Source organism: Sabethes cyaneus, chromosome 1 (genome assembly GCF_943734655.1).
Source record: "Sabethes cyaneus chromosome 1, idSabCyanKW18_F2, whole genome shotgun sequence".
Lineage (NCBI taxonomy): Eukaryota > Metazoa > Arthropoda > Insecta > Diptera > Culicidae > Sabethes > Sabethes cyaneus.
In genome coordinates, this window is record NC_071353.1 from 41,090,572 (window position 1) to 41,110,945 (window position 20,374).

Here is a 20,374-nt window from a genome sequence, read left to right on the forward strand (position 1 = left end):
TGTTTGCAAAAAATATCTGTTCCATTGCAGGTTATAACAAAACACCGCGCATCTCCCTTTGTTGTATGCCAGAAGGGCATTGAGCTAAAAGGCCTCTGAGAGAGACGCATATTCCTTGCATTCTCATCAAGTTATTTCTTTAAAAAAATATATTTTAAAAATTACAGTTTCCCAATTTTTAATATGTTTTGTAAATGAATGCATATACCCTTCATGAAAACATTAAAAAACGAGTATTTTCAATATTTTTGCGAACATCAAAGTAAGTTTTGTTTAACCCTCTAACAGGTAAGGCCGTCTGTTGACGGCCTGGCTTTTGAGAGTCCTATACGAAATTTGTTTTGAATTGATAATATGAAAAATGTGTCCAGAACAGGATTACCATGCATTGAAGAGTTATTATTTTTCAATAACAATAATTCAGAAAATTTGCGAAAAAAATTATTACGCTAATATTCCTTTTTTTATTTTTGAAGAAGAAAAATGCTCACCTAAATACCATTTATTTGACGTTATTTTTTTTATATAATCGATGGTAATCAATCAAGTTTAACCTCATTTATTTTCCGTTCAATGTTCAAAATTAACTGTTTGGTACACATAGCGAAAAAAAAAAAATACTAACATATTGAACAGGACACACTTACCGCATCGGGCCGTTCCTCGATTTCGTCTTCCCTCAGAAATCTCGTAACCGATGTGAACAGTGTCGACCGATCCAGAGGCCAATTGTTTTTGCGGCAGGCAACCTGTCATTATAATGAGACAGTAGGTTAGTTCAGCTGTGTGTTTCCATTAGAGATTACCCTAAAATCGAAATCATGTAAACGAGCTGACCGAGCGAGCGAACGATGACGTTGAAATTGCTGCCTGCCTATTTAGTTGCAATCTATCATTATACGTGTGTCGTTTTCAATTAAAAGATTATCCGCTCCGTACCATTCACCGTTCACCCAGCAGGTGTCAAACAATTGCAGCAGCAATTTGCTACCCATTAGTCGAAACGAACAACTGACAACCGCTGGAGATGGTTACTCGAACCAGCCGCACGCCCGCTGGTTTCCGGAAAAAGTGCCGTTTAATTCGATTCTTTGGATACATGAAAGTATGTATGTATTAATACAGAGTACACAATCACCGAGGCTATCCGTGACTGGTTCTCTGTTTCCTCTCCGATATCATATTCCCCTGCGGGTAAACTAATTGGACACTGTGTAAACAATTAACTGGACCTGAAAGGACTTTTCCACACATATAAACGGAACCGTAATGGGTCATCGGTTCGGTTGGCAGGACTTGCTCCTAGGATGGGAGTATGGAGGGCAGATTTGCCTACCCTATGCTGAGCGAAGAGCATACATGTAGTCAGATAAAGAGGGCAAACAAAGCGGTAAACACGTACCGCATCGCAACTCAACGTCCTCGCCGTAGTCGTCGGCATGGCTGCCGTCGCTGTCGGTGGTCGATCCTCCAGTACTTCCAGACGGTCCTGGAAATCGTGAAACGACTAGCGTCCACCAACGCCGACGGCAATGGAGTCACCCAGACAGACACGTGTCTCGGTTCACTGTATATAATTTATGTGCTGTTTGTTTAATTTACCTGAACTAATGCGGTTAAATAACTTTCCGGTATGTGGAGTCCCGACAACCACATCACCAGTGGCTCACCAGATACTGACCAATATTTATACTGCTGGTTTCTCCTCTGCCCCGAGTGGTTCCCGTCGTCATCGTTAGCGTCGCCGAATGTTGTTATTGTTGAGTTAGTTGTTGGGACAAAAGGAAGGCCACCAACCACCCATAGATCACAACGGAGTTCGGATGATTTCGCATCGGATTGGAAATCAGCGTGAGGTAAGCAGAAACAGAGGCGTGAAATAGACGGAAAGTGAAGGTAAGTAATCGAGGGGGTTCTCAATTTGTTCGGTTACTGTAGGAGTGTAAGCTTTGGAAAGGTGTTCCGAAAGAAAGCTGATACGAACCAATTCGGCAGTACACAACCGATGATGTGTACTGTATGTCTGAGCTGCGATGTGAACTGTTAGGTACACTAAAGAGAGTCTTCAGTCAGGAATAATTGATGCAATGGAGAGGGTTCTACACCAAGATCTTTTCTTCTGATCCGTTTTGAAAATCCTTAGAATTGAAAAAAAGTCCCTCGAACGTTTAGCTCAAATGGTTGTTCGTTCAACTTTGTTTTTTTAATTGCAACAGACGTTTTAACATAAGTTATCCGATTCTTGTGTTGTGGTGAAAAGTGCCCAGTGTTATTTACGATTTCCTATGGAGTACAACCATCTCCATTTTGGGTGCAAATCTGTTTCTAGTTTTCCTACAATGCAAGCAGTGTGCATTTGTTGACGAAGAACAATACTCTTACCAGCAAATGTTCGATCCAATCCCCAAGCTGCTTGCAGGTGGCCGGTGCTAGATTGCGCCAATCGTCCGGTAGCTGCCCGTTGAACAGTGCAATGGCGATGCCGTCCAGGATGGCATCCATCCCGATTTCGCCGGCCAGAGCTTTGCGAAGCTGCTGCAGTGTCCGTTCCATTCGGTTCAACAGCCGATTGAAACGCTCCAGTTCCTGGAGCAACACCACGCACACCGGCGTTATGTTGATTTGGTACTGTTTTTTCACGCGCCAAATCTCGAATGGTTTCGGCAGCTTTTTCAGAATATCCACTGCAACCTTGTCGATTTGCTCATCACGGCTAATGCCACCGGTTTCGGTGCCTATTGCAGGGAAACGGAACGATGATTAATATTGGACTACTTTGAGAAAGAGTGTGTTATGTTTTGCTGTGTTGAATTCGTTATTATTGTTCAAAATGTCTACAAAATCAAAACGTGCGAGTATCGAAAGACTAACCTCGTGATGCTATGAACTGAAATATTCGGATGGATGCTAACAAACACACTGAAAACTAGGAACTTTAATTTAATTTTCTAATAATCTTTCTTAGTCAATAAATACCGATTGTTTAATAATTTGCATGAACATATTTCAATTTCTACCAAAAAACGCTGAAGATAGGTAAAATTTGCTAATATCAGCCTAACAATTGACAGCTTTAAAAGCGTTGGATCGACCTGCAACCTTCTTCACGGAAATTAAACGGTGAACCATTTATGACCCTTAGGCGGGCGCAGAATATATGAAAATTTCAAGCCCATAAACCTTTCGGTCATAAGATAAAGGTGAACATACATCCTCAAGTCCGAGACAATTTTATTCATGTTGAATGAAGTTAGTCAACTAACCAAACCATCAACAGACGACAAAAGATACGTCACAAATCATTTTACAATGCTCCTTGGACCTTAATCTATCAGAGCGCCTTCGGGTTTGATTCGATTCTAGCAGCCGGGACTGGAGAGTGCGTCCAAAACACGCACATAGCACATCACCGCGTCAGATTGTCCGGAAAACCGTTCTCGTGCATCATCTGCCATAGCTATTCGCGTTCAACTGTATCGTATGCTGCCCCGAAATCCGCGAAAATATGATGCGTGGACACGTTGTACTCCCGACGTTTCTGGAGAGTAAAAATTTGATCCGTAGTAGCACGGAACGCCATAAAGCTCACCTGATACTGCCCTACGGATTCTCTTTGCCATTAGACGACGTAACAAAATCTGGAAAAGCAACTTGTAGGCGGTGTTGATTCGCGTAATGCCGCGGTAATAACAGCAATCGAACTGGTCGCCCTTTTATAGTTCGGACAAACCACACTTTCCATCCACTCCTTCGGTAGTTTCTCCTCCTACCAAATCCTTGAAATTATCCAGTGAAATGCCGTTGCTTGTAGCTCTTTGCCATTTCTGAAGAGTTCTACCGGGAGTCGGTCCATCCCGGCGGCTCTAGTATTCTTCTGCTGACCATTGTTTTACCGGATCTCTTCTAGATCGCGAGCTGGTACTGTGATCGTTTGTAGGCACTAATAGGTTAACTTCCGTTCCGTCCTCTTTTGTTATATTGCCGTTGAGGTGCTAATCGAAGAACTGCGTCCATCAGTCGACCACCTCGCGCTCGTTTCTGACTAGGTTTTCCTCCACATCCTTTCACATATCAGGCCCCGGAGTGTATCGTTTAAAAGATTTCATCATGGTTCACCTTTTTAGAGAACTTACACTTCTCATTAGTCCAGAATAGTTGTGGTTCTTTACGATCTCTGTCTTTCTTTTGGTGCTTTTTCCTCCTCATGATCGTGGTCATTCTGCACTCGTCGATACTTGGCTAAATTCGTCCTCGTGGCAATGCTTGGATAATTTTTTCAAGCTCTTTTTTTCTCTTGATATCTTGTTGAAATTCCCCGTCACACAAGTCGTTTCGCGTCCTCGAGCGTCGAAGCACCTAGCTCCACAGAGAAAGATAGAGCCACATCCAGTACACGCGAGTAGTTCTCGGCAACTCGCGGGTTGCCTAATAGCTGACTCCGCACTCTCTAGGAAACGTATGTTGGTGATGTTCGAGGAAAGCTGGTCATCGATGAGAATAAATAGGATCGATTTGATTCAATGCACGTTGGCCAGGTGATTTCCAGGTGGGTTTGCGTGGAAAGAAAGTGCTTCTGATCATCAGGCTTCGGGAAGCTGCAAGGCCTGTTACATTGTTCAGACTCATTTTGTCGAAACGAAGCGAATCGGCCGAAGGTGACATTTTTGAAGTCACAATTAGGCCGAGACCTGAAATGAAAGGTTCGGCATAGTTTTTGTACTACCTGACAAGGACCGTGAAGAGAGATGTTTGCCTGAGTTTGGGCTCCCGGGGCAGATGAGGTTCACCAGTAAGCTGTCTAACAATCGTTGGGGATCGGAGTTCCACAGCAGTTATAAGCAGCCGAACCGTGGGCAGTCAAGATGGAATTAAGAAAACTAAAAGAAATGCGATTCGGAATTTTTACTTCCGACATCTCTTACCAGGAGGTCATGGCGCAGAGTAAGAATGGGATCCTCTCCGAGGATTATCCAACTATTGATTGACTATAGCTTAATCAGATGCCTCCAAAACGCTCTTTTGATTGCCATACAGTAGGAAAGAACAGAGCTTGTTAAACCAATGCTTTTCAAAACTGGCGTGACCAGGCACATGCCTTACCTTCTTTACCGACTTTGCCTATCTGCTTTATCTACTTAAATTTTAATTTAATATGAAATTTAAATTTAATTTCTGTAATCCAGACGCTCGCTATAATTTAATCTCTAACTAGTTTTGCAATGAAATTAAAGTAAAAATAGTTGCAGTTGCGCAAAACTGGTTTCACTCTAACTGGCCTTGGACAGTTAAAGATTAAATTTTAAGTAAGGTTTCAAGCCTAATTTATGCTTAAACTCAAATCCAAATTAAACTCTAACTTCAGAATTCGCAAATTACTTTCGACCTGGTTGAGCCGTCTTGCACGTTGAGCCCCCCTGTTCCTGGCCCGGTGTGGGGTTGTTGAAGAGAACTGTTCAACACTGACTTCAAGGACAATACTAAAGTAAATTTCACGTGCAATTTGAACTCAAGTTAGAGAACCCAACCACTGGAGAAAAAAACAGAAAGAGCACGGGGAAAATTGTGAAAAGAACTCGACAAACGGAAACGGAAAAGCAAAAGAGGAGTAAACGCGGGATAGAAAAATAAGAAAAATTGGCATGTAAAGAAAAATCGTATCAGAATGGGAAGGAAAAAATGGGACATAAAAAGAGAAAAAAGGGAAAAAGAAGAAAATGGAAGAAAAAAGGAAAAAATAAATAATAAAATAAAAGAGGAGACCGGATTGACGGAAAACGGAAGAGAAAAGATGAAAAAGGAAAACAAAAGTGAAAACAATAGAGAAAACGAGGATAATGAAAAAGATCATAAGGACAAATTGGACAGAAAAGGAGAACAAAATGGAACATATAAGGAGGAAAAATGGAAAAGAACTGGTGAAAAGTGTTCTTCCTGAAAAGAAGGAAATTCGGGCGGAAAATTGGAAAACAAAAATAGTAAAAGAAAAAACGGATAGAAAAAGAAAACGGCAATAGATCGTGACAGAAAAAGAGGATATGACAAGAGGCAGAAGGAAACAGACGAAAACAATTAAAAGAATCTAGACAAAAAACGGGCCTAAAAATTAAGAAAAACGAAAGCAAAGAACAATGGAATAGAAAAGAGAAAAACAAAAGGAAAATTCAGGCTGAAAAGAACGAAAAACGGTAAAGGAAAAGAAGAGAAAGAAGAAACAGCAGGCAGAAAAAAAGAAAAAAACAAAGAGAAAAGGAGAGACAAAAAGACAGGGAAGGCGTGACAGAAAAAAAATGTGACAGGAAGGGTGGGAAACGGGGAAGAAAAAGATAGAAAACAAGGTAAGAAAAAGACAATGGAACATGGAGGCAAGAAAAAGGAAACAAGAGAAACTAAAAGGGAAAAGAAAAATAGAGATAGATAGATAGATAGAGAGAGAAAGAAAGAGAGAGAGATATCAAACCCGGATATAAAAGGAAAAAGATATGACAAAGTAGGAATGGGACGGCCAAATGGATACAAAAATGAAAACTTTATTAACTTTAGAATTTAGAGATAGTTCAACTCCTGCTGCTTTTTAGAAAATGTGACAAAAACAGGATTGAAAAAGAGAAAAAATTCGAGAGGACAAGCAAAAACGCTGGCATGAAAAAAGCAAACCAAATGAAAAATATGGGAGGGAAAACGAGGCATAAAAAAGAGAAAACGGACAGAAAGAAATGAAGGACGAACAACGGTGAGAAAATAAGAAAAACGAGAGAAACGTAAGTAAAGCCAATAAAGAAAACGAAGAAAATTGGATAAACTAGAGAAAGGGGAGAAAACGGGAAGAGGAGAAAAATAGTATAGAAAACAGTATAGAATAGGAAACTGAAGAACCGAGAATAAAAAAAGAAGAAAAGCGTATTGAAAAAGAAAAAAGTTGAAACGGGACAGAAAATGACAAAAAAAAAACGAGATGGGAAACGAGAAAAAATGAACCTGAAAAAAAGGCAAAAAATGGAAAACAACAATCAGGGCTTCCGATTAGGGCGAAAATCGAACAGCAAAAAAAGAAAAACGGTACACAAATGGACACAAGGGACAGAAAAATGGAGATACCAAAAAAAACAGGGAAAACAGGACAGAATAAGAATAAAAGAAAACGGAAGAGAAAAACAGAATATGACAAGAATAGGAGGAAAAGTAGTGCATACAGCACGGCAGTAGTTAAATGAAGAACCAAGAGCAGAAAAAGAGGGAAAACCGGGACAGAAAAAGCATGAAAAACAAAACGGAAGACAAAAATAAAAGAAAAACAATGTGACAGCAAAGGAGAGAGAGCAGAACCTAATAAGAGGGAGAACAGAGCAAACGAAACCAAAAAACGGAATAGCGAGAAAAGACGGAAATCGAGAAAAGACGGAGACCGAGAAAAAGAAAAAAGTCGAAACGGGACAGAAAATGACAAAAAATTAGTCAGGAGGGAAAACGGACATGGAAACGAGAAAAATGAGCGACAGGAAAAGAAGAAAACAGAACAGAAGAAGAGAAAACAGCGGACTATAAAATAAGAATAAATAAAAGAAAAAGAGGTAAAACGAGACAAAAAAGGAAATGCGGAACAAAAAAAAACAAGAGAAACCAAAAATGAAAAATAGAATAACGAAAAACCGATAGGGGTCAGTCCCGGCGTAGTGGTTAGCATTCACGCCTCTCACGCCGAGGAACTGGGTTCAAATCCCAACCCCGCAGAAGTCACGAATGACCCAAAACTGGTTAAAATGACTATAATCTTAACGAAAAAAACCGATAGAGGATACTAGGAAAAAGAGGTAAAACGGGATTTAAAAGATGGAATAAAAATGGGAGAACGGGACGGAAAAAGAAAAAAAAAGATAAATGGACTAAAGAGAAAAATAAAACGGCAAAAAAAGAGTGTAAAATGAGCGATAAAAAAGGAAAACCGGAGTAAAAAGACCAAAAAGGATTGTAAAAACAGACTAAGCGTGGTGGGAAAATATTAGCAAAAAGAGAAAAAATGGTACAATCGAAGACGAGAACAACATAAAACGAGAAAATGAGAAGAAAAGGAGATAAAAACTATTAAAATAAGACGAAAACTTTAAATGAAAAAGATAAAAAGAGAAGAGAAAAGACATAAAACTAGAAAGAAAATAATCAAAAACTAATGCGAAACATGGAAACAACGGGACTGAAAATTAGAAGAGGAAAAACGGGACAGGAAAAGAGAAATAACGGAACAGAAAAGACGTAAACTGAGAATAAGACGAAAAATGTCAATCCCAATTTCAAGTAAAGCTTTGTGGCTAATTTCGTGTCCTCATTCGGTTTGAAGTAAAACTAGAAGTTCAAATTAGTCCAAATTTGATTCAATATAATGGACATTGAACCAAATTAGGCTCAATTTTAAGCTCCACTGCATGTCGGATTTGAAACCCACTTTCAAATCTAATTTAATACCGATTTTAGGTTCAATTTTAAGTCAAATTTAAACTCTGATTTCAAGTCCAATCTCTAGTGTTCTCCATCTCCGGTGTTTTTGTGATAAGTAATAAATAGATTCACCTTTCTACGTTTACTAGATTTGCCAGGCCAAAACGTTCTTCTGAGAGATCGGGCGCCACACCTTTTGATTATGTCTGAACACACTAGTGGTCAACTTTATATAAATTATCGGATATTCGAGGACCAGAAAACCAGGACTGATTGAAGAATACGGTTCTCAAACTTGTTTATAGGAGACTAGACCACTGCGACCAGCATTTAGATTTATTGTGGTAGTTCTCAAACTTACTGCGTGGGAAGAACAAAGCTGATGGCTCTGTTTACCGACAAAATTCCGCATCCTACGATAATCAATGGACCTCACGGAACTAGTACCTTCTAGAATCAAAATTTAACTCGTGTATTGGTGTAGATGAAGTTCTCCAACGCACAGCGTGTTGCAAAAATACCGGACTAGTACCCTGCGACGCTGGTGTTTGTTTCAAATGCGGTAGGAACAATACGACTAGGAGCATAGTAAGAAAGAAGCTTAGAACAGGTCTAACCGAAATTTGGTGTCAAGCTCTTACTTACCAACTAATGGCTTGCCATCCTAAAACCTGATGAACAAAATTTCTCCAAATTACTCGCTTGTGTGCTGTCGCCACTATTCCCTGGACACCGCGTACTCTCCGTCAGACATCGCTCCACCTGGTCTCAACACCATGCTCACTGCGCCCTTGGTCGTCTTGTTCCTACCGGATTTAAAACGAACACCATCTTTCAGGGTAGTTGCCCGGTATTCTTGCAACATGTACTGCCCATCGCATCCCTCCAGCTTCAGCCACAGCTAGCTTAAATACTGAGTTCGCCATAGAGCTGTGCGGGTTCAGCGTTTATCCTTCGCCTCTATACTCTGTTCTTCAGTACACCGCTGAAGATCGTTCTTAGCACTCATCTTTCGAAAACTCCGGGAACGTGCAGATCCTCCTCCAGTATTGTCTACATTGCACGCTCGTAGAGAACAACCGGTCTAATAAGGATCGTACAGGGTGCACTTTGTAGTGGGACTTAGTCTGTTCAACCGCAATTGCTTATGAAGCCCATAGTAAGCACGACTTACGGACTTACGACCGCTGATAATGCGCCTCCAAATCTCACGGCTGGTGTCATTGTCCGCTGTTACCGTACTGATCGCCGTAGATCGTTACATTTCTGCCCAATTGAATCAGTTTAATGAGCTTCCAGGGGAAGCTGTTCTCATCCATGGTTTTCCATAGCTCTTTTCAGTCGATTGTATCATATGCGGCCTTGAAGTCAACGAACAAATGATGCTGGGAAATCTGTATTCACGACCCGTTTTGACGGTCTGGTGTAGTGTAAATTTTTGATCCGTTGTTGACCGTCCTCCAACTAAGCCCGGCTTCATAAATTCTCGCAAATCGGAAAACAACAGAATAGCACATTGACAGATTAGTGATCGCAGGGTAGTTCTCATAGTCCACTTGTCGTCCTTCTTGTAGATCGGGCAGATAGTCCCTTCTTTCCACTCTTCTGGTAGCTGTCCTGTCTTTCAAGTCCAAAGAATTAGCCGGTGCAGACAAGTGGCCAGCTTTTCTGATCCCAGGTGTGGTCTGGTCCCAGGTGTGGTCTGGTCCCAGTGGAGCTTATTAACTGCACTCAGATGTCATCTTTCTCAGCTGGAAACCGTTCAGTTTCTGGTAGAGCTTTCGCGTTTCTTGAGAACGATGCAGCCGCTTCAATTCCGCTAAATATGTTGCTCTTCTGGGCAGCGGTTTTTCTCACGAAAGATTTGGTTTCGCTGCATCTTGTTCTATTTGTATCTTTCCACGTTTGGACGTGTGGCACTGCCCATCGCACGTGGTGGCAAGTTCACGGTGTCCAAGAAATTCCAGAGCGGCGGCCAACAACCGAGTGAACCCAAAAGTAACATTTTAGTTGTATGTATAACATGTTATCAAGTACTTGTTCCACGGAAATTAGCTGTACAGTAGTTTAATAAGCTATTATACAACAATTATACGATTTTTTATTTTAAGGTAGGTATAATGGAGCTAAAGTTACACAGGATTACACACAAAATAGGCGAACTTCAACCGGGTATAATGGGAAGCTATGACTCACCAACCATTATCTGGAAATAAATTACGTACCTACGTACTTATAACTATCAAAAACATTCCGTCAAGAAATTGGAGCACTAACTTAAGCCTATACAAACGGCAAGCAACAGTAAGCTAGTTATCCAAAACACGGAATAGTAAATGCATGTTGTTGTTACTGTCGCTCGAATTTGAGCAGCGTTCTCAATCTTCTGGATGGAAGGTTTTTGTTTTACACGCTAAACTAGATTCAAACAAACTTTTACAAAACAAGAACAGTTTTCAAGTTCATTCAGATACAAACCGATAAAGCTATCCACTGCAGTACTTTTCATTCTACAAGAAACTATTTTTTTGTATTAAGAAAAACAATCATGTTTCATAATAATTTTATAACCCAGCGAAAATAACAATGCGTTATAGAAATGTATGTACATACCCGGTGGTGTGGGTGGGTGAGTGCATGGGAAGGAAACAAATGCAAAACGGGCGAATTTGGTGAATTTGGTGAATGCGTTTATGTACAGGCTGAGCACAGGATGTTCAAGTATGTATGTATGTACAAGGAAGGAACCATATTTTCGGCACTCCCGGTCGCTCAGCTTGGGCTGCATCGTTGCTCATATCGGAACACGTTACTGTGCAAACAATATCATAATAGAATTGATAACAGCAACTTCAATTATTAGCACATAGCATCGCTATCCGACGGGATAAAGAAGGGTACAGTCAGTGCAGTATGCGGAATATTCACTGAAGTCACTCAAACTACAGGGAAGGGAAGCGATAGCGAGGAAAAGGTGAGGAAAAACTTTATCCAGCTAGGTGCCGGATGCACCGTGTGATATGTATAATTTGTGTTTGCTGTATGAAGCAAACAGGCGAAGCTGCCAATGGCGCAAATCGTAGGAAAATTGGAAGGACAGGGAGGAAATTCAAATAGTTTTGTAATTATTATTGCCCGACTGATACGATGCTGTTGTGAAATTGTTATAATAAAATTAATTATCTCTGTAATAATTGAACGTGATACTGCTTCACTGGAGTTCCATGAGTACAAGGCAGCTGGCAGAGGATGGCTGACAAGCGACCAGGGTTTGTCTGTTTATATTTTGTGTATCGTAAAGCAATTTAACAGAATGAACGTATTGAATGTAGTTTGGCAAACAAGCCGATGAACATCGAGTTCCGAGCTTATGATACTTACTCGTTTGCGGTTGTAGATCGATCAGATAGGTCCACATTTCACGCACGGCAATTGTGTAATAGCCAATCTCAGCATTCGAGTGCAAACCAAACACTTCCGGTGTGTTGGTCAGCGGCAGTTTTTCAATGGAAGCTTGATGCGTTAGGATGAATGTAAAATTGAATGATTTCTAGGCTGTTAGATACAAGTCATCATAACACAGCAAACAGCCTACCTATGAACTCGTCCCGTGAGCTAACTTCGAAGATCTTGTAATCCACTGAATCGTCCTGGTAGAAATGGAATGGCTGGAAGGTGTCGAACAAAAAATCGCCCATATATTCGTCCATGTACGTTTTAACGACCCGGCGGTCAAAGTCATCAATCACCCTACCACCGTACATAACCTGAGAAAAAAAAGTCCAGCAACATTTTATCATGCAAAGATTTTTTTCGAGTTTCCTAGCTTACCTCCCCGATCAGATATTTCAAACTGTTCCACGGCAGACGGGTATCGTTGAGACTGAGTGCCTTTGTTAGGTAGGTATCCATTATTTGGAGACAGACGCTGAAGTCGGACTCATTAAAATCGTAACTGATGTTCCAGCCCAATTTACCATATTTTCTTCGTTCCTGCGGGTGAAAGAAAAAAGCGAGTTTAATTTCGTCAGTCCGTCAGTTAGTCTTCCTGCAAACAGGCTGTGCCCTACGGTGGTTAACCCATGCCTTCACACAGATATACTGCAACTGTATAATGATTGTCGTGTGCTACTCTGTTTCAGTGCTCCACTTTGATTCTATCTGCTTCCCGTTGGTCACATACCAGAAAGGTGGATGCAACCTAAAACTGATGGATGAGGCTTCTTTCTCTACGCGCATTGTAGCTTTGTAAGCTACACCTATCATGATCCAACAAGTCGTGAATAAAAAACCTCCCAGTCGGGGAAGTGAGAAAGGGAAACAATCACCCTTTCCTATGTAAATTTCTCATCCCCTGCTAGCAGCATGAGTCTGTCCCGTCTGATTTGGTTTGAAAAATCATTATCCTTATTATTCATGAGCGGCTTTCCGAGGGGTTAAAGAAGTCAGTGCAGTCGGCAGCCCGGCTAGAGATATCGAGACCGGATGCTTGACTATCCCTCGCCAGCAACCAGCAGGAGATGAGATGATAAATTTACATCTTCATGCTCTACGCGGTAGGTAGCGAAAACGTATGACGACACGGTCCGCCCAAGCTCGTCTAATGATGATGATGATGATGACGTCGAATCCGGCGTGGGAGGGTAATATTTTATACATGCGCTTCGAGTTGGATTAGAGAAAGTAGCAGAAAAAACACTTTCTTTTTATGCTTCTTACCTGCAGTACGGCGTGGAAGAACGCCAGAACGTATGCTAATGGCTTGAATGCCGGATGGTTGCACGCATCAAGTGTTTGCTGTCGCAGCTTAAAGAAGGTGGCCCGGAGATTCATTTTTAGTCCGTTTGGCGGTTCCGTAACGACTTTCAGCGACTTCTGCAGGATTCCGATGGGAAAGGACCCAGTAGCCTCGGTCGTTATCCACAGCCGGAAGTCCGGATGGGGTTTCTCGACTCCATCTAGCAACTTTTCCAGCGTCTTGATGAAGCTCAGTAGAAGGTGACCATTTTGCAGCATCAGCCACAGGCCTTGCTCGAGAGCAAGATGCAGTAGGGAGAGTGCCTTCTGCTCCTGTCCCTGTCCGAGCGAAATGTGCTTGAACTTCGTTCCACCGAAACCGCACCGATCGGATAGCTTCATTAGATCATTGGTGGGATCAGACCCCGGACTGAGAATAAACACCACCGGTGTGAGCGCAGAAGATTGCTCGAAAATCGAATCGAAGCTAAGAATTGGAGGTGTGATGAACTCCTCACCCATGATTGTGGATACAAAGTTGTTGATCAGCCGGTAGACGCGGTCTACCCGAAAGCAGCGCATCAACATGAGGTGCTGTGGAACGAAAGGGAAATGTAGTATCGTCCTGTTTTGAAACCCGTTAAAGTTTGCGGCTACTTACATCGTATACGGTCATGGAATCACCGAAGTTTCCAGGATAATCGGTACCTTCGGTATCGTCAACGTCATACCACTGCAAATGAATGAAAATAGAGTCAGTTAAAATGTGTTATATATCTTATGGTTAGTAGATATGGTTTGTTGAAACCAAATTCAAATACGTAGCTGTCTAAGCAACTATTGATAGCAAAAGCATCCACTTGTCCCATTTTCTCCCACAGGCACGTGAAAATATGAAATAGTAAAGCTTGACTTGTGTTAACTTAGCAAGTAAAGGTCCAAGAGATTTGCAATCATCTGCAAAAACATATATTTTATGTGCCCCGATCATCTAGAATAATGTATCCTAGTAAAATGCAACTAACAAAAAGTATAAAAAACTAATTTTTAAAGAACTTTTAAAGAAAATGCTTTATAGTTTTGCACTCGGCAGAGATAGAAATTTTATTTCTTCAGCAAAGTTTCTTGTTTTTACATTTTTTACAAATTTTCCGAAGAAACTCAGTCTATATTTCCTTACACAAAAAAGTTATTTTTATTTTGTTTTTATTATAGTAAGCGATAACTAATTTTAGACACACTTAAATTATGGGGGGTATTTACATGAACAAAAGGGCTGATGAGCTGGAATGCTCAAATGAAAGCAAAAGACGATAGGAAAAAAGTTCCGGTTTTCGTTCTTTTGGACCACTGTGCACTCGCTTTTGGATTGCTTATCCTCTATTCCTTGAGCATTGCGCCACTTGCAAGTCTGTTTTAACCTGGTCGTTGTGCCCCAGTAATGCCTGGTGCCGATGGGTTTCGCTGCACTGCTAGCTTACATACTTACTTATTCAGCCGAGCGCCGGGTGGCTCTTGCCGTATCAAGAATTCCTCTCCATTGTACTCGGTCCTGGGCTAGTCGTCGCCAATTCGTTGCGCGTCTCGACACACGCAAGTCAGCTTCATCTCGCAAGTCACGCAAGTCGAGCCATCTAGCACGTTGAACGGATTTCACGAGAACGGATTTCACTACACAGTCGTCCGGCATCCTTGCGACGTGGCCGGCCCACCGTAGTCTCCCAACTTTCGCCAGGTGTACGATGGGAATCTTTCCAAGCAGCGCCTGTAGTTCGCGATTCATACGCCTTCGCCACTCTCCACTTTCCGTTTGTACTCCGCCTAAAATAGTCCTCAACACCTTTTGTTCAAAGACGGCAAGTGCACGTATGTCTTCCGTAAGCGAAGTTACTGTCTCAAATCCGTAGAGGACTACCGGTCTTATTAGCGTTTTGTACATCGTCAGATTTGTGCGGCGGCGTATGCTCCTGGATCAAAGCGTCTTGTGGAGGGAAAAGTAGGCTCGATTTCCAGCTTGAATGCGTCGTTGGATCTCCTTACTCGTATTATTGTCGGCGGTGACCAGAGATCCCAAATATACGAACTCATCAAATACTTCTAGTAAATCGCCGTCAATAGTCACTGTCCGTGGGAGGCTAACGTTACTTTCTCGGGAGCCTCTTCCTACCATATATTTGGTTTTCGACGTATTAATTTCTAACCCTATCCTTCTAGCCTCCGTTTTAAGTCTGGCGTAGATTGCCTCCGCCGTCCCACGGTTTCTGGTAATGATGTCGAGGTCGTCTGCAAAGGCTAGGAGTTGGCTACTCTTGCTGAAGATCGTTCCTCTCGTTTCGATGCCCGCTCGCCGGATCACACCTTCAATAGCGATATTGAATAACATACAGGACAGTCCATCTCCTTGCCGTAACCCTCGGTCTGCACGATTCGAAAGGACTTGAGAGTGTCCCCGAAACGCGCACGTAGCACATCACTCGTTCCAGAGTAACTTTGACCAGCCGCGTCAGTTTGTCCGAAAAACCGTAGTCGTGCATTATCTGCCATAGCTGTTCGCGTTCAACGGTATCGTAAGCTGCTCTGAAATCCACGAAAATATGATGCGTGGGCACGTTGTACTCTCGACATTTCTGGAGGATTTGTCGGAAAGTAAAAATCTGATCCGTGGTAGCACGGGCCCCCATAAAGCCCGCCTGATACTGCCCTACGAATTCTCTTGCTATTGGGGATAGATGACGCAACAAAATCTGGGAGAGCACCTTGTAGGCGGCGTTGACCAGCGTAATGCCGCGGTAGTTACAGCAGTCTGGCCGGTCGCCCTTTTTGTAGATGGGACAAACTACGCCTTCCATCCACTCCTCCGGTAGTTTCTCTTCTTCCCAAATCCTCGAAATCAGCCAGTGAAGTGCCGTTGCTAGCGGTTCTTGGCCATTTTTGTAGAGTTCTGCCGGGAGTCGGTCCTTTCCGGCGGCTCTATTATTCTTCAGCAGACCGATTTCTCGTCGGATCTCTTCGAGATCGGGAGCCGGTACGCTGTTGTCGTTTGAAGGTACTCCGAGGTTAACTTCCATTGCGTCTCCTGCTGCTATGTCGCCGTTGAGGTGCTCATCGAAGAACTGCTTCCACCTGTCGACCACCACGCGCTCGTTTGTGATTAGATCCTCTCCCTCGTCCCTATACATGTCAGGTTTTGGTGTGTGTACCTTGCGAGTTTGGCTCACTTTCTCGTAAAACTTGCGGGTGTCATTAGCCCGGAATAGTTGTTCTAGCTCCTCACGATCTCTGTCCTCCTTCTGACGCTTTTTCCTCCTCAGGATCGTGGTCAACTCATTCCTCGCTCGTCGATACTTGGCCAAATTTTCACTCGTGGGTATGCTCAGATAGTTTTCCCAACCTCTTTTTTTCCTCTCTATTGCTTCTTGGCATTCCCCGTCAAATCAGTCGTTTCGTGCACTCGAGGTTTCCACACCTATCACTGCGGTTGCGGGCTCGTTGACGGCCGAGCGTATCCTACTCCATCCGTTTTCGAGGGTCGAAGCATCTAGCTCCACAGAGGAAGGCAGAGCTTCATCCAGTACGTGCGCGTAGTTTTCAGCAGTGCGCGGGTTGTCTAGTTGCCGAATGTTTAGCCGAGGAGGGAGACTTTGTCGCGAGGTATAAACCGTCGATAGTTTTGAGCGCACATATACTGCTACTAAGTAGTGGTCCGAGTCAATATCCGTACTCCGCAGGAAGCGTACGTTGGTGATGTTCGAGAAAAACCGGCCCTCGATGAGAATATGGTCGATTTGGTTCGAGGTTCGTTGGTCAGGTGATCTCTAGGTGGCCTTGTGGATATCTTTGTGGAGAAAGAAGGTGCTTTTGATCACCAAGCCGCGAAGTTGATGCATCGCTGGCCGTTATCGTTCGTGTCGGTGTGCAGGCTACGGGGCCCGATCACCGGTCTATCCTCAACACGCACATCCTCTCGTTGATCGCTTTCCAGTCCATTACGCGATCCTGCATCTGGCCCAACACTACGAAGCCCGTTCCCAGCTCGTTGGTCGCTCCACCGCTCTGGTAAAATTGGGCTTTGCCGCCACGGATCCTCCACACCTTCTCGCATTTGCGACAGATCTCCTGCAGTGCCACGATGCCAAACTTTCGGGGTTCTAGCTGATCGAGCAGTACCCTGTCGCCACCAACGAAGTTTAGCGATCTGCAGTTCCAGGTACCAAATCTCCATTCCATGTCCTTATTTCGTCGCCTTGGTCCATGCCGAATATTCCGAGAAGATATTTCTTGATTCTTGTTAGTTTTTTAGGGTTTAGATAGGTAGCCGTACTAGGGCTTACGCTATCGAGTTTCGGGATGGGGCTGCCATCTTTCAGTGTCGAGACAACACTGTGCCTCCTCCCCTGTTAGTATACGACCTTAGTTTCCACCGGGGTTGGTTATCCGATCTCCACTAAGGTTGCTCGTATTCCGGCTGGTATCACGTGGAGGTCGGGATAGGAGTTGCTAGATATGAGGCTAGGGACCACAATGGGGTCTGTTTTACGCATTATCATACCATTTACCAACCACTGCTAGCATTTTGTACATTATCAGCTTCGTGTGACAGCGTATGATCCTTGATAGAAACGTCTTGCATAGGACATAGTAAAGCTGTTTTCCAATTTAAATACATCGCAGAGTCTTTTTACTCATGTTATTGTCGGCAGTGACCAGATATTTTAAGTATTAAATTCGTCAACCACTTTGAGTTCATTGCCGTCATTAGTCACTATCAGTGAAAGGCGAATGTTAAACTTCTGCTTCTCATATCCCAAGTAACACTTCTAGACCTGCTTATTAGAATTTTATAAAGGTTTTATTGCGGCATTAATCATTAGCTCTGGTTTTATCAAGGTGTTGCGCAATACCAATATGATGCAAGTTAAAAACTACTAATAGCTAGCTATAAAACTACAATAAAACTGTAATTGAAGCAAATTTACAATATGGCGCACCTATCATAAATGATCTTATTACGATTGTTTGTCAAATCGCAATTAAACTGTTAGTTTTATAGACCTATTAAAACGGTAATACCAACCAATCACACCCATAGCTGCTATTAGGCCGTATGAATAAAACAGTTTACTTTGCTTTTCTCGTTTAAATCGTATGGAAGCATTTGCTCAAACTCTTTTATTCATACGGCCTATTGTGAAGAATATTAGAGTTCACGTCACAGGAAGCAAATGAAATTATTTTACTGGAAATTGAGTGTGACTGATCTATATATATATAAGAGCCTTGTCTGCAGCCAAAACGAGGGACGCAATATATTTTCGTGGTAACCATCGCCCACAATAAGCAAATACCAAACCGATCATACCAGATTGCATTCAAGACGAGCAAAAGTATCGTGGTTGCACCTCATTTAGTTACATAGCGTTAGCGTTACGTAGCGTACCTCCGATTTGTTCTCAATTAGATGCGAGGCAACGCACGCGGGCTACAACTAGTTGAAAATATTTATTTAGTTAAATCAACTAGCTTTTTTGCAAAAATTTGCTGGCGCTTTGATTTTATGCACCCAACATCAAAACAATAAAATTTGATGCGCGTATGCTGCACAACTACAGAGATTGCCGAAAATTAAATCTTTTTATTGCATGGTATATTTTATTATGGTCACTCTAAACCTAAGCGATCAGGATGATCTGACAGTAAATCTTTAACCATTCTGTTCACGGATGTGTTTTCAAGTTAATAAAGCTGACTGACTTATTTAGCCTTCTATCAGAGTAAACTGTATGTTTTATAGCTTTTGTAGGGAAAAGCTTCATTAAATTGCGGCGAAAAGCATGCCCGGTTTTAGATGTGCTTTCAGCAGAGCGTGATAAAGCCAGTTGAGCTTATAACCTGTTTCTTTTAGAGGTTATAAAGACCTTCTGAAGAGTAGGCCCCTTGGTCGGAAGCAGTTTTATAGCGGTCATCAGACAGTTCTGGTGGAGCTTATAGTTTTACTAGCGGTTTCATGAAATTGCTCATGAAAATCACTATAGGAACGTAATAGAACTCAGAATTATTACTAGGGCTTTGTGGTTTTCGATACATTGGTTTCTAGCCTGATCCTAGCAGCCTCTCATAACTAGTAATGACTTCGTATTTATCTGCGTAGTCTAGGAGTTTGTTGCTCTTGCTGAAAATCAAGCCTCACGTTTATATGCCTGCTCAAAGAATTATACCTCCATGGTAAAATCGCCGCAACACCCTCGGCATGATTTGAAATGATTGGCACGTAGCACACCATTCACTCTAGAGTAGCTTTGATCAACCGCGTCAGTTTGTCTGGGAATCAATTTTCTCGTATTATTTAATGTTCGCCTTCAGCTCTATTATAATTTACCCTGAAATCCATGAAAAAATTATGCATAGGTACATTGTAGCATTGGGCGATACTGTATCTGTATCGAAAAAATCGATACTTTTGGGCCGATACATCGATATTTTGGATCGATACTGAGCGTCCCGATACCGGCCAGTATCGATGCTAAAACGCCGATATTTGTATCGATACTTTTATATAGTAAAAGCTAGAGAAACTAAAATACTTATCCTAATTAATAACCTTGCTTATCCTAATGCGATGTCCATTAGGATTTCACCTGCATGACAATGTTCCGCCAACAAATTCGGTCCATGGCTGCCCGTCTCCAATTTCTCGAATGTCCCACACTTTCCAGGACTTGCTCCATTAAATGGAGTCCATTTGGTCTAACCGTCGAGCACGCTGCGTACCTCTGCGCCTGGAACCAATCGAATTCGAGGCAAACATCATTTTTACGGGATTGTTTTCCGGCATGTCTCGCCCATTGTACCCTTCCGGCCTCAGCAACTTTCTGAATACTGGGTTCGCCGAAAAGCTGCGCCAGCTTGTGGTTTATGTTTTTTCTCCATACACCGTACTCACATACACCACCAAAGATGATCCTAAGCACACAACGTCGAAACGTTGCCATGGCCGTTGCAGCGCTTTCAAGTCTCCGTCGAGCATTGTCCACATTTCGTGCCCGTAGACTATCGGTCTTATTTGCGCTTTGTACATGGTACATTTGATACAGGGTTGAAGTTGGTCAAATTTTATGGTCTTGTTGAATCCGTAGTAAGCACGACTTCCGGCAAGAATGGTGAGGTGTGTTTCTCTGCTGCAGTTGTTATCCGACGTCATCAACGACCC

The 20,374-nt window shown here is 42.4% G+C and overlaps 1 protein-coding gene across 1 annotated transcript in view; it reads right to left on the reverse strand.

Annotated features, from left to right (window-relative positions):
- Nucleotides 1-20,374, reverse strand: part of LOC128732933 (dynein axonemal heavy chain 10) — a 254,416-nt gene that overhangs the window by 14,680 nt on the left and 219,362 nt on the right. The window contains 8 exon segments of the mRNA XM_053826409.1: nucleotides 648-749; nucleotides 1,603-1,707; nucleotides 2,383-2,735; nucleotides 11,812-11,943; nucleotides 12,026-12,197; nucleotides 12,262-12,423; nucleotides 13,150-13,761; nucleotides 13,829-13,900. Of these exon segments, the coding sequence (XP_053682384.1) occupies nucleotides 648-749; nucleotides 1,603-1,707; nucleotides 2,383-2,735; nucleotides 11,812-11,943; nucleotides 12,026-12,197; nucleotides 12,262-12,423; nucleotides 13,150-13,761; nucleotides 13,829-13,900 (1,710 nt within the window).